Below are 19,774 nucleotides of genomic sequence, written 5' to 3'. Positions count from 1 at the left end.
AATATTTTTCGTGGTTTAATATTTAATGTGAGTTCTCACGGTCTTGAAAAACCTGGATATGAGGGAATTTTAAAAGTGTGATTTTTAGACCTGGAAAAGTCATGGAAATCAATAAAATCAAAAAACCACAACCATCCAACCATCCAATCAATTCTCCATAGACAAAATCAAGTCCCGCCCGACATTTGTTCTTGTTTGAGAAGCCATTTCACTCTGATAAACGTCACAATAGGCAAGAAAAGACGATCGCAACCTTAGTTTCATGCTGACTTTGCCTTCTAGTTTCTGTAAATAAAAAATGTTTGACAAATCTTTGTCGTTCCAGCAGAAGAACATTCTGAAATAGAATCTACTGGAATGATGGATCTTTAAAATGATTAGTATTTAAAAATAAATGTTGAAATAGGGCTACATCAAAAAAATAAAACTTAGATCCACAATCTAAAGCTACTGTCGGAGCTGTTCGACTGCACCCTGGAGTAGTTGTACCCTATGAAGAGCGGGTTCAGCGGCACGGGATGAAATGCGGATCCAGAGGTGAAGGACGTGTAGGGATCGCTGCCGTTGCTTCCTTTGAAGCGTGTGGAAAGCTGAGGGGGGTACAGCGTGTTTCTGGACACACACTGGCTTTGCATCACATTTGGGCCATGATAGTTCAGGTCCTGAGGTGGCATGATGATGTGACTGTACACTAAAGACCCAGTGATCACCGGTTGCACACTGTAGGGTGAATGTTGACCACTAGAAGGCGTAATGGAGTAGCTGAACGCAGAAGGCTGCAGAATGGAGCGGCTGTTGTTCTGGGGTAAAGCTTGGTGTCTTATAGAGTTTAAAGCGGGTTTATTAACATGTCGCTGAGAATAAAATGATGAGCCTGATTTTGGACCAACACGACGACAGAGAAATATAACTCCAGACGCCATAAGAAAAGCACTAGTTACCCAACCGATATACAGCGCCTCTCCTAGTTCCCTGCGCTGCGCGTCGATCAGTAGAGGGTTGTAGAAGTCTCTAATAATAGTGTGAGCCGTCCAAGAGACCGGGACGATAACGCAAATGGACGCCAAAATCTGCATCGCCCCCGAGGAAATCGCAATCATGCTTTTGACACGCGGTTGATCCTTGAGACACGACGTGCAACGGAGGCCGAAAAGAGACATGAGCAGCCCGAGTGCAGACAGCACCAGAGCGCTACACGTCAAGCCTCGGGACGCTTGCAGGTCCGGCGGGAGAAACAGCAGAGAGTCGTACACTTTGCACTGCATGTGTGTGTTGGCCTGCCTGAAGCACGTCATCCACAGACCCTCCCAGCGCGTCTCCATCACGATGATATTCTCCCCGATGAACGCCGTCACTTTCCACATGGGGAGGCCCGTGACGGCCACCGTCCCGATCAGACCGATGATGCCCAGGCACAGAGCGAGGAGTTCACACTTGCCCCTAACCATCATTGACCTCCGCCTCACACGCTGTAGTCTATTTCATTGGTTTTGCTAAAAGTAGAGAAACATTTTGATTTATGAAGGATTATGTGACACTGAAGACTGGAGTAATGATGTTGAAAATTCAGCTTTGATCACAGGAATAAATTAGCTAGAAAACATATATTTTAATACACTGATTTAAATAGGCTATGATTGGATCATTATTGCAGTGATTATTATGTTTCCAGCATGTTATATGTTTGGCAACAGTTCTTCTAACCCTTACTGATGGAGTGTGTAGCTTTTCATTTCTTACACAACCATGTAGGAAGACACATCATGGCCATATTCCAGCATGACAATGTCAAGATTCATCAGGATCAAACTGTGAAAGAACGTTTGTGAGGAGAATGAAGAATCAGTTTCACACGAATCGGCTCCTCTGAGTCCAGATCTTAAAGGGACACTCCACCCATTTGCATTAAGCTTTGCATTGTTAGAAACCCAGTCATACTGTTGAATGGTCGTGCAACACTCTCTCATTTTCCCCTGAGACGGGAGAAATCCGTTATTTACCTCTTACACTTCCTCCAACAATGACGCAAAAATCATCATTTTGCGTCATTGTAGGAGGAAATGTAAGAGGGGGGGATTTCTGTTGAGACTACAAGCACTAGTTCCTCATCTTTCCCAGGGGCGGGACCCGCTCACGCTACAGACCTATTACAGATCAGTGGGTGGGACTTTACTCTCTGAAACTGAAAGCAATATCCTCCATCTTGTTTGAAGCTAAGCTAACAGGCGCTGTGGAGACAGATGTAAAGTTATGACAATAGCGGAGGAGAGTGCTCAATATGATATAGAAGAAGAGGATTTCAGAAGTCTGATGCTTGAATCAGGTGTTTGTGGCTACCTTTACAAGCCGCATTATAGCGAAGAGCAGCCGAGGCAGAAGACCTGCCTGCCGCGGACGAGGAGCCCGGACTGGCTCGAGTTAGGGCGGACTGGTGGCGCCGGTGATCTCACTATGCAACTAAGAACCGCTACGAACACAGAGATAGAGTCCGTCTGCGGCAAAGAATTTCAACGATGACAATTTCTCCTGGACGAAATCTCTGAATCAGACGAGGACACGGACGTTTGTGTTGTGAACTATCCTAGTTTCGCACCGCATATGTTCTGAACTTCTGACTGAACATCCAGGTACCATGCAATAATTCACCTTTTCAAAAGAAATACAAACGAGGAGTAATGCACTAATGAGTTCGCCAACTAACTAGACATTTTGTGTGAAATGAATTTCAAGCTCTGGTGGTAGCTAGCCTTGTAGACGGAAGAGTGATTTCTCTTATAGGCAGATATGCGCTGTTCTGGATTAGTGGGAGTGGCTTGCGGAGCTGTGCAATGTGGTGCATTGTGGGAGTTGTTGTCTTTCATACAAATGCGTCCTGAAGTTATTTTTTGTCTTTCCTCGGTCACGAAGGCACCAAATTCAAAATTTATTTTACATTTCTACTACATATATGACCCACTTTAAATAAAAAACAATGTTCAAATGGGTGGAATGACCCTTTAAATTCATTGAAAGTCTTTGGGATGTGCTGGAGGAGACTTTAGAGTGCTGGACTCTTGCATTGACAATACAAGATCTTGACCAAACAATGATGCACCTCATGATGGAAATAACATCTTTACATTTATTTCCATCAAGAGATGCATCAACTTTTGGTCAAGATCTTGTACTGTCAATGCAAGAGTCCAGCACTTTGTAAAGTCTCCTCCAGCACATCCATGTAACCTGAACAGTTTGAGCCTGATGAATCTTGACGTTGTCATGCTGGAATATGGCCATGATGTGTCTTCCTACATGGTTGTGTAAGAAATGAAAAGCTACACACTCCATCAATTAGGGTTAGAAGAACTGTTGCCAAACATATAACATGATAGAAACATAATGATCACTGCAATTATGATCCAATCATAGACTCTTGAGCATGTTTAAATCCAAAAAGTGACTTTTTCTTTTTTTGGCCGTGGCAGTGTATTTCACAATAGTGCTGTTTTTACTGTAGTTTTGACCAAATAAATGCAGCCTTGGTGAACATAAGAGACCTCTATCAAACATGATGTTGTTCTGTGTCTAGTAGTTTTTGTTTTCAACAAAAGAACATGTCCTGAATGATTGTCTCCTCAAATGACAGGAAATTATCCTCAACAAATGAATGAATCCACTCACCCTGTTCTGAACAAAGATAATCCTGTTGGGCAGTGATTTAGTGTCCAAATCCAGAGGTCTCAGACTCAGTGTGTGAAACACAAAACACAGGTGTGTTAGAAAGGTAAATGTTGTTCCTATATCAAATAGGACAGTCAGTGTCCACATAGATCCACATGGCAGTGTGCTACTATACATCTTAATGATAACTCTTTTTGTTATGGGAAAGTGGCAGTGGAGTCTTCTGATTGGTCCAGGATGATGAGGGTATGTAGAGATGCTGATGGTGTGTTTACTGTCCAGTGTTCATATTCTGTCAACAATGGCATCTCTCATGTAAACACACTCAAATGAACAATGACCTTGACTAAGACAGAGTTATAGGATCCTCATAATTCATCACTAGAGGGAGCAGCTGCACCAATCTGGTTTTAAGTAGTGCTTTGGAAGCTGAAATGAGTTGCTTTTATCCTGCTTATTTGGCACCAATGCAGAAGTCAGCAATTTTCTGTGAATGTGCAAAACTTCAGATTTATTAGCCACTCTAGAGAACGGGAAGAATAACAAAGTGCAGAAAACTATTTGCGCTACAACTCAGTCTGTTCATGATTACGATGATAAATTAAAATAATATGATAAGAAATACAAGTTTGCAATATTAATCAGCATGATGGGCTGTTTTTGTACAACTAAAATAACTTGAACCATGTGACACCGGAGTTACAAATCTCCATGCCGCTCACGTTAAAAATAAGGTTGATAGTCAGTACATTTTGGACAATATTTTTAGTTGCTGCGCATTGCATTGTCTATTTATATTGCCATTTATTAACCATAAATTTACATTAGATCCAGAGCACCAGTTGTAGACCATCTTTAGCACCACATAGGCACGATGACTTTTGTAATAGTCTAATCAAGGTCACTTCTCCCTGGTGACGACCCACATCTTTTGCATTAGCGGCCTGAACTATGAGGCCACCACAGTCCACACAGGCTCTGTTCTCAAACCCAGTGAGCTGCCTTGCTGGATATACTGCCTACATAGAGAGCAAACTTCCAAGAAAGCATCCTAACTAAAATTGAAACTCATAAGTGAGTGATTTAGATAACACTCTATAGGCAGTAACTTTTGTCGTCACACAAACAGCACTGAAATAGTGTTCTGCATTTAGCATATTGCTAAGGAAATAATGCAATACCCTCATAATTATAAAAATACAGTGTGCATTTAAATTTGGTAAAATAGTCATTTTAAAATAGCAAATTTTGGGTTGCACTTTATTTTACAGTACATGCACTTATGTGTACTTTGAAAGAAGAACATGGGTTAAGGTTAGGTTCAGGGTTAGTACCTAGTTATTACACAGTTATTGCAATTACTATAATAAGTACATAGTATGTTACACAGGGAACAGGACTTTAAAATAAAGTGCTACCTAATTTTGAATTAGACTGAACTGTTTTATCATTATTTTTGGTATTGAATTAAATGAAACATTTATCTTTTTATTTTATTTATCTTTTATTTTTATTTTTTTAACCCTTTCTTTCTTCAATGAGCTAATCACAGTGCATTCTGGGATTGGACTCTCCCAGATAGTTCTGATCCGTTTCCTGGTTCTGTTGTAGCACTACTATACTAACACCAGCAGCTCTTGTGTAACTCACTCGCTCTGGGTGTGTCTACACAGAGACGCTAAAAACAATAGCCGTCTTACATTTCACATCGGCTTTCTGTTTATCCGAAGCCGCAGGGCATAAAGATCTCGAACGCACTGAGCTGAACTAAATCACCAAATTCAGCACCTGCCTGTAACTCAGGCCCCGTGACTTTTTGAGAAAACACGTCCTCCGAAGCTTAGAGATGAACAGATTTCTTCTAAGAACTATTACTGAGCAAATACACAAAGGAAACAGAACATTACCATTTAAAATTACCTGTGAATGCGGAAAGATATGAGGAGGAAAAGCAAATGTGTTATCCTAAAAGATATTTCACATGTTTATTGATTCAAATCATTGATTTGTGCTTTCATATTTACAAAAATATCTGAATATTAAACATTTTTCCTAGTTTATCTTTTAGACAGCTTTGAAGTAATGCCTCAAGTGACACACTTTACAACGTCCGAGGTATGATCAATCATATAAAACAACAAAAGAAAATAAAACAATTTTTCATCTTTATCTCAGTCACAGTTCTCAAAAATGCTCCAACTTACAAAGTAAAAAAAAAAAAAAGAAAAAAAAAGAAATTAGAAATGACATTCAAATAGTCAAAAACAGCAAAGAATGATTCAGGGGAAAAACTTAAATGTGCAAGCAACTTTTTTTTTACATTTAAAACCATTTATTTTAAGGTGACACTTGATTTTTAGGTGACGTAGTTACTTACTCAAATAAGCACTGACTAACATTAATGAACTTTAGAGTTACGGTTAGGGTTTGGTTTAGGTTTAGTTACTTGTAATTATGCATAATTTATTGTTATTACTATATTAAGTACATGCAGTAACGTGTGACTACGTCACCTTAAAACAAAGTGTTACCTGAAACCTTTGGTTTGAAGTCTGTCCTTTCTGTTTCTCATTTGCTCATAGATATTTAAAAAGCCAAAGTAGAAACTGTATTTAAATTCTAATAAAACATTCCCAAGAATGAAACTGGGCAAAAATGAAATGCATGACTATCTTTGTTACATTTAAATGTTACGATTTTATTCTTTTAAAAAATAAGCATTTTGTTTAGAAGTCCACCATTTCCGTCATCTCTCTCTAACACACACAAACAGACAAAAACGCAAATACACAAGCCTGTGGGTTTCAGAGATAAGCCACCGCGCTGCGGGCGGACGGGTGTCGGGACGGTTGTATGAACGACTGCTGTCTGGTCGGTTGGTACGACGGCTGAATGAACGACTGCTGTCGGGACGGTTGATACGACGTCTGAATGAATGACGGTGGTCCTGACGGATGGCTGTAGTCGGACCGCGCTTGCGGATGGAAGGCCACGGGTTGCGGCTGATAGGCCACATAGGGTGCGTTCCTGTTGTACATATACCTTGGGTCTGGGCCCTTGTCCAAGGGGCCGGTACAGCAAGTGAATATGCAGCCGCCGGCGAACAGGAAGGCCGACGACACCCAACCGATGTACAACGCCTCCCCAAGTTCCCTACGCTGGGCGTCGATGAGCAAGGGGTTGTAGAAATCCTGTATAATGGCGTGTCCGGTCCATGAGATGGGAATGAGGCAGCAGAAGCAGCCCGCTAGGATCATGCAACCGGAGATGATCAGAATCATGCGCTTGGCACGGTCGTTGTCTTGAATGCATGCCGTGCACCTCATCCCGACGATTGCGATTAGTAAACCCAGACCGGTCAATGCCACGGAGCAGCACATGAGCCCCCGTGCGGCCTGGAGGTCCGGTGACAACGCCAGCAGGGAGTCGTACACTTTACACTGCATCCGAATGTTGGCCTGCCGGTAGCAGTTCATCCACAAGCCCTCGTAACGGGTCTCCATCACGATGATGTTCTCCCCGATGAACGCCGTCACCCGCCACATTGGCATCCCGGTGCTGGCCGCCGCCCCAATAAGCCCGATTAGGGTCACGCACATTCCCACAATCTCCAGTGCGCTGTTCGCCATGACTCCAGAAGCCTGCGTGCCACAGATCAGCAAGGGCAGGTTTCAACTGTGAGGATTTGCATCCTGCTGGAATGGGAGCTCTTAGGTGTCCACCTGTTCCCAGTCTCCGCCCTCTTGCTCAAGGGAGGGAGGGAACGCTGAGGCTGGTTGCTATGAAATCGTATCCCCTCTTGAGTGTTTGTGTCTGGTTTTATGTCGCTCAGGGGGGAGGAGGAGCACGTAGCTGTGTTGATGTTTGCTCAGCAGAGGCAGGTTTTCTGGCAGAGATCCTGTTGAGGAAACGCAGGGATCACTGAACCGCCAGATACAAACCAACACTGCTGTCAATGTTTAACGCCATTGGTGTTGTGCCTCATTAAATTGCTGTCTGAAATGTTCAAAAACATCAGCTGATGGTTTAACGCTGATGTTTTGTTTTCAGTGAAAGGTGAAGCATGTCATTTTTGCACCATTGGAGATATCAAAAGGAATTTCATTATTTTTACAGTTCCATTTGATGCTGAGTGGTGTTTAGCATGTTGCTATGTGGTTGCTAGGGTGGTCTGGGGGAACCACTAAAAACAACCAAATAGCAACATGCTAAGAACCACTCAGAACACTTTAGAAGTTGCATAACAACACCCTAGCACACCTAGCCTGTTACTATGTGGTTGCTTGGGTGTTGCTATGCAGCTGCCAAAGCGGTTCTGAGTGGTTTGTAAAATGTTACTATGTGGTTGCTTGGGTGTTGCTATGCAGCTACTAAGGGGCTCTGAGTGGCTTTTAGAATGTAATTATGCTGTTACCAGGGTGTTGCTATGCAGCTGCTAAAGTGGTTCTGAGTGGTTTGTAAAATGTTACTATGTGGTTGCTTGGGTGTTGCTATGCAGCTACTAAGGGGTTCTGAGTGGCTTTTAGAATGTAATTATGCTGTTTCCAGGGTGTTGCTATGCAGCTGCTAAGGAGGTTCTGAGTGGTTTTTTAGAATGTTACTATGTGGTTGATCAGGTGTTGCTATGCAGCTGCTAAAGAGATTCTGAAAGGTTTTTTTTAGAATCTTACAGTGCAATTGCTTTGGTTTTCTGAGGCAACCACCAAGCACAAGCAACTAAGTAGCTGCTAAGGTGTTCTAAATGTGGTTTCATCATGTTAATTTGAGATTTCTAGGGTCTTAACAGCTGCATAATTACCGCTCAGAACACTTGAGCAACTGCATAGCAACACCATAGCAACCTTTGTATGGTCAAGCGTCTTTGCAATTCCTTTTGATAATGAGTATTTTTTCTAAAGTATTCAAGTTTAGCAGTTTCTATGGGGTTGAAAGGGTTTTTAGCTGAAAATCAACATACCAAAAGCAATCAGAACACATTAGCAAGAATTTTTGTACTTCCATTTGACTTTTAACCTGTTGCTATTCCTGCTTTTTATGCATGTTTTTAATTTATGATAATAAAACACACAAAACACCTTAGCAGCTTCATAGCAACACCCTAGCAACCTTTATATGGTCAAGTACTACTCACATTTTCTTCAGAAAATGTGAAAAAAAGCAAGTTTCTGTTCTCTACAATACGACTGACAGTAAGTTTGACCATAAACTTCTAGTATTAAGTTATTTTCCATCAGCAAGTCCAGATGAGAGTTTAGATCAAACTATTGTTTTGACGCATCAACTGTTTTTAAAATAAGATCTTAGATCACTTGCACATATTTTTTTCTCACACAAACACAAAGTCATTGTCACTCATGTCTGCTGGTAAATTTGCATTAAGGGTGTGACATTCTGAGGTTGTGGAACATTTCCTCTGACAACACAAGAGAGACAAACACTGGAAAACCACATGAACTGGTTCGACCAGCATTGCCAAAACTAGGCTGAAAAAAAGCAAATTCATGCTGTCAGATCCAGGAAGGGAATGTTTTGAGACTACAGACCAGAAAATAGTACATCCACAGTTCTTTTTAACTCTTTTTAATACAACTAAAGTCATACCAGTGCTTTAACAATGTACAAAGTGAAAAAAAAGTCACAGTCAACTTTAAATCAGTTAAATGCTGTGTGGAAAATCCCACGTTGCCATATTTAAATTTAGCTCATTTCATCCTATTTTTATACAAATGTAAATTATTAACATAATTTTATAATATAGGCAAGAAGGAAATGCATGAAACATCAAGCATCACATATACAGTCATATACTATCAACAAACAGACTCCATAAATCCTGTTTTCTTCTGAATGTTCGTTCCCATCTCAAGTTCTTTCTGCACTGGGGTCTCTATGGGAGATTTTAGTGGTAAAGTGCAGCACTCACTGTGTGTGTTTTAATATCTTGGCTGGTTATAGACTGAGGGTGGAACGGAAGAATAGGCTGGTTGATATGTGGGTTGTCCGTAAGGGTATCCATATCCGGGCCTGTAGGAGTAGTTATACGGGGCCGATCCAGCACGATACATCATAGCAGACATGTCCGCTTTGTCCTGTGTCCGTGGCGCATGTCGACAGAGCAGAATCACCCCGGCGCAGAAGAGCAGAGCAGAAGTGACCCATCCGATATAAAGGGCCTCCCCGAGCTCTCTGCGTTGAGCGTCAATCAGCAAGGGGTTGTAGAAGTCTTGGATGATCACGTGAGCCGTCCACGACACGGGGATGATGGTGGTCAAGCAGCCCGCCAGGAACAAACACCCTCCACTCACCAAAACAATGTGCTTGGTCCTGGGGCGGGAGTCCACCAGACGGGTACAGCGCATCCCTACGGATGACACGATGCAGGCGATGGCGGACAAAGCGACGGAGGCGCACATGAGACCCCTGGCAGCCTGGAGATCGGGTGGAAGGAACAGCAAAGAATCGTAGACCTTGCATTGCATACGGATGTTGGCTTGCCGATAGCAGTTCATCCACAAGCCTTCCCAACGCGTCTCCATCACAATGATGTTCTCCCCGATGAACGCCGTCACCTTCCACATCGGGAGGCCCGTGACGGTGGCGACGCCGATCAATCCGAAAAACCCGATGACTAGCGCCACCACCTCACAGCACAAGGACTCCCGTCTCTTCCTCTTCTCGATCTTGAGCTGCTCCTGGTATAATTCCTCGGCAGACTTCTCACCAGGATAGCCCGTGTACACACTGCCCCCATAGGCTTTGTCTGCGTAGGATTTGTCCGCATAGGACTTGGTCATATAAGACCCGGCCGTGTAAGACATGATGGTCGAGAACAACCAGACACAGAACACAGCTCTCCTTCACTGAGGTGTTTCTCAAATGAGACCGGAAGATCCAGATGACACGTATTTACAGCCAAGAAAAAAATGTTAATGATGTTATGTGATCAGACTGGTTCTCCTGCTCCTAAAACATCTGATCATCACCTCCAAGGAAACTGGTGATACTTGAAATGTTCAAACAAATGACTTCTGCCATTTGGCGGCTTCTAAATATGAGCATTCTAGTCACAATGCAAACTCAAAATAGCTTGTTGCACTGTAAAATATTTAAAATTAAATTAAAATTTAATTTAAATGGGAACTTTCAAGGTAAGATTTTAAGGTAATTTTCAAGTTATAAAATATATATTAATAATAAATAAAAATATATAAATTTAAATGTTTTTTAAAGCTCAAGTTATCAAAATACAGTAAATGACTACTACTAAAAATACAATAGTCAACATTTGAAGTTCATCAAAACCTTTCATCAAAGTTATACATGAATTTTTAATAATACCCGGACAACTTTGATTAACTTTTTTGATCCACTTCAAATTTTGACTACTGTAATATAAAATGAATAGGCCTAAAATATAAATACAAATAAATATATAAATAAATTTGTGAATGACAATGACTATTTTGACATTTTATAACACGGGTATATGCAATATTATTGCTTATACAACAACAACAATAATAAATATAGCTGCAAGCAGCAATACGGGGCCAAGCCCTGCAAGGCAGAGCAAGCAACAGCCGCTGTAGCGCAATGCGGAGCCAGAAGAGCAAAACATCAGAAATTTAATGTACATCAAGCACAGTAAGCACATCAATTACAGCAGCACAGCTAGCATTTAAGCACCAACAGCAGTGCAGAGCCGGAAGGAATTTAAATTATTATTTTATACACAATTTCAAAGTCGCCCCACACTGGTCTCGAACCCACGACCACAATGGTTCGGGATTCATGACGCATGGTTGAACCACTTGCGCCACCCAGAGGACATGTTTTACAAAGCTGCAGAGGAGAGGCTTCAGTGTGTGAATGAGCACACAAAATCATGTTAACGAGATTAGCATGCTAAGCTAACTTAATGCTAATATAGCTTATGATGTGGTACATCCAATGCTGGCAAAATAGATATCCTCAGATTCGACATGACGCAAGGAATCGATAGACACCAATTTTATGATTTTGTGACAAACTGTTCACAAGTTACAGCCTCTGAACCAATTATGGGTTGACCTCATTAAGTTTGCGACATCATAACTTTTTTTTTCCAGTATAGCAAAAAAATCGGGGACAGTACTTTTATGCGGCTCAGTCCGAAGATCATTTGAGTACATGTTTGGACAAAATTAGACCAATTTTGAAGGAGGAGTAGCGAAAAAACTGTTTTACATTCACTCCAATATGGCGGCCAGTCACATTGTTGATAAATAACATATGAGATATCGTTGAAATCGGCATAAGCCAAGGAATATATTGACATAAAGAAATCAAATTTCAAGCAATGTTAGCAAAAGTTATAAGCGTTTTTTCAAAAAACAATGATATCTCTGGAACACTAGGTGGCGCTGTGATCAAATTTCTCAGGTACCTTCGGGCCATGCTAATGATGATCCATACCAAATTTGGTGAAGAAATTTCAAATAGTTTAAAAGATATTGCAAATTATGACATCATTCAAAATGGCGGACACGTGGTACATCCCATCATGGCAAAATCGATATCCACGGATTTGTCATGACCCAAGGAATCGATAGACACCAAGTTTATAATTTTCTGACAAACTGTTCATAAGTTATTGGCCAAAATATGCATTTTCCATATCTCATGACCCGTAGGTGGCGCTGTTCCCAACTTTGGCATGGAACCTCAGATCATGCTTCCGATGAAGTGTACCAATTTTCGTTTCGATTGATCAAAGTTTGGCCGAGCTATAGCTTCTGAACCAATTTTGGGTCGACCTCGTTAAGTTTGCGACGTCATAACTTTTGATCAGAGAAGAATAAAAAAAATCGGGGACAGTACTTTTATGCGGCTCAGTCCGAAGATCATTTGAGTACATGTTTGGACAAAATTAGACCAATTTTGAAGGAGGAGTAGCAAAAAAACTGCATACTGTACTTTTCAAAATGGCCACTACTGTAATGGGCGGAGTCTTAATGTAAGATATTGGTTCTAATCAGCATGATGAGATGAATCAGGTGTACTAAGTTTCATTTTTCTAGATCAAAGGGTTCAAAAGTTATAACCATTTCAATGTTGAATTTTTGAACTGCTGGTGGCGCTATAGAGTTGGACCTAGAGACTCAAAAATTGCTACAATTACTTTTCATTACCATCACTACAAGTGTGCCAAATTTCATCATTTTCCTATGTATGGTTCATAGGGCTGCCATAGACTTCAAGAGGAGGAAGAAGAATAATAATAATAATAATAAATATAGCTGCAAGCAGCAATACGGGGCCAAGCCCTGCAAGGCAGAGCAAGCAACAGCCGCTGTAGCGCAATGCGGAGCCAGAAGAGCAAAACATCAGAAATTTAATGTACATCAAGCACAGTAAGCACATCAATTACAGCAGCACAGCTAGCATTTAAGCACCAACAGCAGTGCAGAGCCGGAAGGAATTTAAATTATTATTTTATACACAATTTCAAAGTCGCCCCACACTGGTCTCGAACCCACGACCACAATGGTTCGGGATTCATGACGCATGGTTGAACCACTTGCGCCACCCAGAGGACATGTTTTACAAAGCTGCAGAGGAGAGGCTTCAGTGTGTGAATGAGCACACAAAATCATGTTAACGAGATTAGCATGCTAAGCTAACTTAATGCTAATATAGCTTATGATGTGGTACATCCAATGCTGGCAAAATAGATATCCTCAGATTCGACATGACGCAAGGAATCGATAGACACCAATTTTATGATTTTGTGACAAACTGTTCACAAGTTACAGCCTCTGAACCAATTATGGGTCGACCTCATTAAGTTTGCGACATCATAACTTTTTTTTTTTCCACTATAGCAAAAAAATCGGGGACAGTACTTTTATGCGGCTCAGTCCAAAGATCACTTGAGTACATGTTTGGACAAAATTAGACCAATTTTGAAGGAGGAGTAGCGAAAAAACTGTTTTACATTCGCTCCAATATGGCGGCCAGTCACATTGTTGTAAAATAACATATGAGATATCGTTGAAATCGGCATAAGCCAAGGAATATATTGACATAAAGAAATCCAATTTCAAGCAATGTTGGCAAAAGTTATAAGCGTTTTTTCAAAAAACAATGATATCTCTGGAACACTAGGTGGCGCTGTGATCAAACTTCTCATGTACCTTCGGGCCATGCAAATGACGATCCATACCAAATTTGGTGAAGAAATTTCAAATAGTTTAAAAGATATTGCAAATTATGTCAAAATTCAAAATGGCGGACACGTGGTACATCCCATCATGGCAAAATCGATATCCACGGATACGTCATGACCCAAGGAATCGATAGACACCAAGTTTATAATTTTCTGACAATCCGTTCACAAGTTATTGGCCAAAATATGCATTTTCTATATCTCATGACCCATAGGTGGCGCTGTTCCCAACTTCTGCATGGACTCTCAGATCAAGCTTGCAATGAAGCGTACCAATTTTCGTTTCGATTGATCAAAGTTTGGCCGAGATACCGCCGCTGAACCAATTTTAGGTCGACCTTGTTAACTTTGCGACGTCATAACTTTTGATCAGAGAAGAATAAAAAAAATCGGGGACACTATTTTTATGCGGCTCAGTCCGAAGATCATTTGAGCACATGTTTGGACAAAATTAGACCAATTTTGAAGGAGGAGTAGCAAAAAAACTGCATACTGTACTTTTCAAAATGGCCACTACTGTAATGGGCGGAGTCTTAATGTAAGATATTGGTTCTGATCAGCATGATGAGATGAATCAGGTGTACTAAGTTTCATTTTTCTAGATCAAAGGGTTCAAAAGTTATAACCATTTCAATGTTGACTTTTTTAACTGCTGGTGGCGCTATAGAGTTGGTCCTAGAGACTCAAAAATTGCTACATTTACTATTCATGGCCATCACTACAAGTGTGCCAAATTTCATCATTTTCCTATGTACGGTTCATAGGGCTGCCATAGACTCCCATTTGCGGAAGAAGAATTGTTATTCTGACAATAACAATTGCTAATATAGCTGCAAGCAGCAATACGGGGCCAAGCCCTGCAAGGCAGAGCAAGCAACAGCCGCTGTAGCGCAATGCGGAGCCAGAAGAGCAAAACATCAGAAATTTAATGTACATCAAGCACAGTAAGCACATCAATTACAGCAGCACAGCTAGCATTTAAGCACCAACAGCAGTGCAGAGCCGGAAGGAATTTAAATTATTATTTTATACACAATTTCAAAGTCGCCCCACACTGGTCTCGAACCCACGACCACAATGGTTCGGGATTCATGACGCATGGTTGAACCACTTGCGCCACCCAGAGGACATGTTTTACAAAGCTGCAGAGGAGAGGCTTCAGTGTGTGAATGAGCACACAAAATCATGTTAACGAGATTAGCATGCTAAGCTAACTTAATGCTAATATAGCTTATGATGTGGTACATCCAATGCTGGCAAAATAGATATCCTCAGATTCGACATGACGCAAGGAATCGATAGACACCAATTTTATGATTTTGTGACAAACTGTTCACAAGTTACAGCCTCTGAACCAATTATGGGTTGACCTCATTAAGTTTGCGACATCATAACTTTTTTTTTCCAGTATAGCAAAAAAATCGGGGACAGTACTTTTATGCGGCTCAGTCCGAAGATCATTTGAGTACATGTTTGGACAAAATTAGACCAATTTTGAAGGAGGAGTAGCGAAAAAACTGTTTTACATTCACTCCAATATGGCGGCCAGTCACATTGTTGATAAATAACATATGAGATATCGTTGAAATCGGCATAAGCCAAGGAATATATTGACATAAAGAAATCAAATTTCAAGCAATGTTAGCAAAAGTTATAAGCGTTTTTTCAAAAAACAATGATATCTCTGGAACACTAGGTGGCGCTGTGATCAAATTTCTCAGGTACCTTCGGGCCATGCTAATGATGATCCATACCAAATTTGGTGAAGAAATTTCAAATAGTTTAAAAGATATTGCAAATTATGACATCATTCAAAATGGCGGACACGTGGTACATCCCATCATGGCAAAATCGATATCCACGGATTTGTCATGACCCAAGGAATCGATAGACACCAAGTTTATAATTTTCTGACAAACTGTTCATAAGTTATTGGCCAAAATATGCATTTTCCATATCTCATGACCCGTAGGTGGCGCTGTTCCCAACTTTGGCATGGAACCTCAGATCATGCTTCCGATGAAGTGTACCAATTTTCGTTTCGATTGATCAAAGTTTGGCCGAGCTATAGCTTCTGAACCAATTTTGGGTCGACCTCGTTAAGTTTGCGACGTCATAACTTTTGATCAGAGAAGAATAAAAAAAATCGGGGACAGTACTTTTATGCGGCTCAGTCCGAAGATCATTTGAGTACATGTTTGGACAAAATTAGACCAATTTTGAAGGAGGAGTAGCAAAAAAACTGCATACTGTACTTTTCAAAATGGCCACTACTGTAATGGGCGGAGTCTTAATGTAAGATATTGGTTCTAATCAGCATGATGAGATGAATCAGGTGTACTAAGTTTCATTTTTCTAGATCAAAGGGTTCAAAAGTTATAACCATTTCAATGTTGAATTTTTGAACTGCTGGTGGCGCTATAGAGTTGGACCTAGAGACTCAAAAATTGCTACAATTACTTTTCATTACCATCACTACAAGTGTGCCAAATTTCATCATTTTCCTATGTATGGTTCATAGGGCTGCCATAGACTTCAAGAGGAGGAAGAAGAATAATAATAATAATAATAATAAGAAAACTAACAGATACAATAGGTGCCATAGCCCCTTCGGGGCTTGGCCCCTAATAAGAAAACTAACAGATACAATAGGTGCCATAGCCCCTTCGGGGCTTGGCCCCTAATTATATATATTTTTTTATAAATATAAATAAAAATTCCCAAATAAAAATAATTCAATAAATTAAATAAATAATTATTATCCAGCTTGGGCAATCAAATAAAAAATGTATTCAGCAGCACTGTAGGTGTAAGAAAAATATATAAAAAATAACCATATACAATTTAAAAATTATAGACAAAACTATTTATAAAATTACTTTATACAATTAACATGCATATATACAATTGTATTGCTCTTTCATAGCTCTGCAGGACACTCAAATTGTGTTAGTTTTAACTTTGTCTCACTTGTTTTTCTTAAGATTCCTTAGGAAAAACAAAAAAAACTAGTCAATATTTTACATCAATTAAAAGTACAGAGCAACAAAATGAATGCGGACAGCAGCTCAGATCATTTAATGTTTCATCTTTGGAAGAATTTGATGAGAAATGTTTCAGTTCATATGGAGATCTCTGACTTATTTTCTCAAAAGGTTCCTGAAGTTAAATTTCCCATGATGCCCCTGAGCTTCTGCTGTTTCCTTCAGCTGCTGTATCTCAGTGAGAGGTCAGGTGTGTTACAGGTATTACAGCACTTCCAGGTATGAAACGCAAATACAACAGACGCTAGACAAGAGATGGAGGGTGGAACCTGAGATGGCTAGTGTCACACACACACGCACGCACACACACACTCCCTTCTGTAGATATCTAAATCTTACATCAGTCCAGCGTCAGTGTATAGACCATGATGCATGCGCCAGAGAAACAAGCGCGCAGCCATCTTTACAATATTGTCTTTGAACTTCCGGTTTTGCTCTTGGCATTGCTGTCCAAGAGTAATTAGCTTTTGAAGTGGATTTACTTAATGTAAACTTAATGTAAGTTATCATGAGGATTGTAATGTTTAAAGCAGATGTCTTAACAAATGTCAGTCGACCGGGAAGATTTTAAAACTAGCCGTTGATTCATAAATACGCAAGATCGCTGTGAAAATACGGAAGTCAAAAGACAACGAGCGCAGCGCTGAAAAGAGGCGTGGTTACATAGCTTTCATTTATTTTCACTTACAGTAAATAAATGCATGTGGGTGTTGCTCAAATATCTAAGCATGTCAGATGCAAATCTCATGCAGACGGCATGCCAGTATTTTTCAGCATGTTTTTCTTTCAGCCTGTCTACTTTGTAGGCTATATACAGCTGTGTGCAGTGAATCTTATCTGATTAATGCATTTTTTTGTTAAAAGCACAGCGTGCCAAAATCAAAGAATCATGCATCAAACCTAAAGGGTCAAGCAATTCAAAAAATAAGATCTATTTAATATCACAATTATTTCTCATACACAGACTTTTGCTGAAATCTTCAGCTTAGATGTGTTTCCTGAGGAAAAGATTTTAATATGAACATTTCTCATCCAATTATTTCAGTCAAATGATCTGAGCGACTGCACATTCATTTACAGCTCTAAGCTGTCTTACTGTATGTTTGCTGTCTTATTTGTTTCCACTTTTATTCCTCCAAAACAACTTTGAGAAACATCCGAGACATGTTCAAAGTTTTCTCTGAGAATCACACAACTTCATTGTTTAAATGATCCTTTAATATCACTTAATTTTAACTTGCACATTTAATATTACAATAAAATCTTACGATTACAAAAGTACAATTATTATAATATTTAATAGTGCAGTATTTAAGTATAAATATTAGATAATAAATAATATTTATAATAAAATATTTGATCATAAAAAGAAAAACATTTTAAATGAACAAAATTACAACTTTCTTTATGCAATTTATGCATTTTTAATGATTACCACAACAGCTAGTCGTATTCATAACTGAATAATTCAGATATAAACGTTTAAAAGTAGCTGGGTAAATCATATAATCAAGTTAATTTCAGTGTATTTTTTTTTTTTTGGCAAATAATGAATTTTAGATGATTATTGTTGACAGATTGTTTAATCTCATTCATAATTGAATGATTTAATTTAAAAACAGAAATAGGTAAATCATATGTTTGTGATAGATGCACAAGTTAGTTTCAGTTTTTCCTTACAAGTACAGAACTACAATAAATCAATTCAACCCAAAATGTATCCAAATATAATACATGATCATATCATATTACACTTCATATACACTGAATGCATTTAGTTAGTTAAGTGAGTAACATTGAATCTAATTAACCAGAATTAACCACACAGAGATTTTCCAAGATTCATCAGACCAAGACGGCAACAAAAGCTTGAAAAGTAATAAAACTAAGACGACACACATAAATAAACAACTGGACTGAATGCATCATTTATCTCGGTCAGACGTACTGACTCTTCCGGTGAGAGTTAGAAGAGGGAGTCTGTTTCAACATGCTCATCCCCACCGGGACATACGGCCCGTCCTCCTCGTCCTTCCTCTGTCGAGGGGCGTAACGGCACAGCAGGATCACCCCCGCAACCAGGAGGACCAGGAACGTGGCGAAGCCCACGTACAGCGCCTGTCCGATCTCGCGCTTTTGCGACTCCAGCACCATGGGGTTATAAAAGTCTCGTATGATGGTATGAGTGGTCCAGCTGACGGGAATGAGAGTGGCGAGGCCGGACACGACGAAGAGACACCCGCCCACCAGCAGGATCACATTCTTGCCCCGGCTATGGTCCTGAAGGAAGTCTGTGCTCCTCATCCCGCAGACGGACACCAGGACGGCGAGGACGGCGAGCGTGATGGACACACACATGAGCCCGCGGGCCGCCTGGATGTCTCCCGGCAGGATGAGCAGGGAGTCGTAGATCTTGCACTGCATCCGGATGTCCGCCTGCCGAATGCACGCCATCCACAACCCCTCCCACTGCGCCTCCATGATGATGATGTTGGACCCGATAAACGCCGTGACCTTCCACATGGGGAGCGCAGTCACCGCGATGGTCCCGACCAGCCCGACGGCGCCCAGCACCAAGGCCAGGATCTCCAGCTTAGCCCTCATGTCTACAGTGGCTTCGACTCGTGAGCAGAAGTGATGTGAAATGCCAGCGTTTTCGGGTTATCTGACAGGAATGAGGTAGGAGGGGTTTGGTCCATCCGTGCTATGCGGTAACGCTGGTTTCTGTTAACTGATGACAAACGGACCTGGTTTTGTTTTTAATGGAAGTCTGTGACTTCATGCATCTGCTGCATCCGCAGTTACTGCTCGACTGGTTAAACACATAACCGGCTCCATAGTGAGGGCCAACATGAGCTAAAGC

At 40.6% G+C, this 19,774-nt stretch overlaps 2 protein-coding genes across 2 annotated transcripts; both read right to left on the bottom strand.

The window, feature by feature from the left end:
* Window positions 1-428: 428 nt before the first annotated feature.
* Window positions 429-7,332, bottom strand: LOC311077104 (uncharacterized protein; the record flags this gene model as incomplete). The annotated part of the gene is made up of 2 exons (XM_084138900.1): window positions 6,480-7,332; window positions 429-1,469 (listed from the first exon to the last, which is right to left on the bottom strand). Exons 1-2 carry the CDS (start codon window positions 7,287-7,289, stop codon window positions 429-431), a joined length of 1,851 nt encoding a protein of 616 aa, XP_083995026.1. The 5' UTR covers window positions 7,290-7,332.
* A 1,910-nt stretch (window positions 7,333-9,242) lies between these two features.
* On the bottom strand, window positions 9,243-19,533 carry LOC311077102 (uncharacterized protein). Its single transcript, XM_084138896.1, has 2 exons — window positions 18,860-19,533; window positions 9,243-10,515 (listed from the first exon to the last, which is right to left on the bottom strand). Exons 1-2 carry the CDS (start codon window positions 19,513-19,515, stop codon window positions 9,594-9,596), a joined length of 1,578 nt encoding a protein of 525 aa, XP_083995022.1. The 5' UTR covers window positions 19,516-19,533; the 3' UTR covers window positions 9,243-9,593.
* Window positions 19,534-19,774: the final 241 nt, after the last annotated feature.

The sequence above is a fragment of the Abramis brama genome (genome assembly GCF_963993115.1).
Source record: "Abramis brama genome assembly, contig: SCAFFOLD_57, whole genome shotgun sequence".
Taxonomy (NCBI): Eukaryota; Metazoa; Chordata; class Actinopteri; order Cypriniformes; family Leuciscidae; genus Abramis; species Abramis brama.
This window is presented reverse-complemented; position numbering and strand designations above follow the sequence as displayed.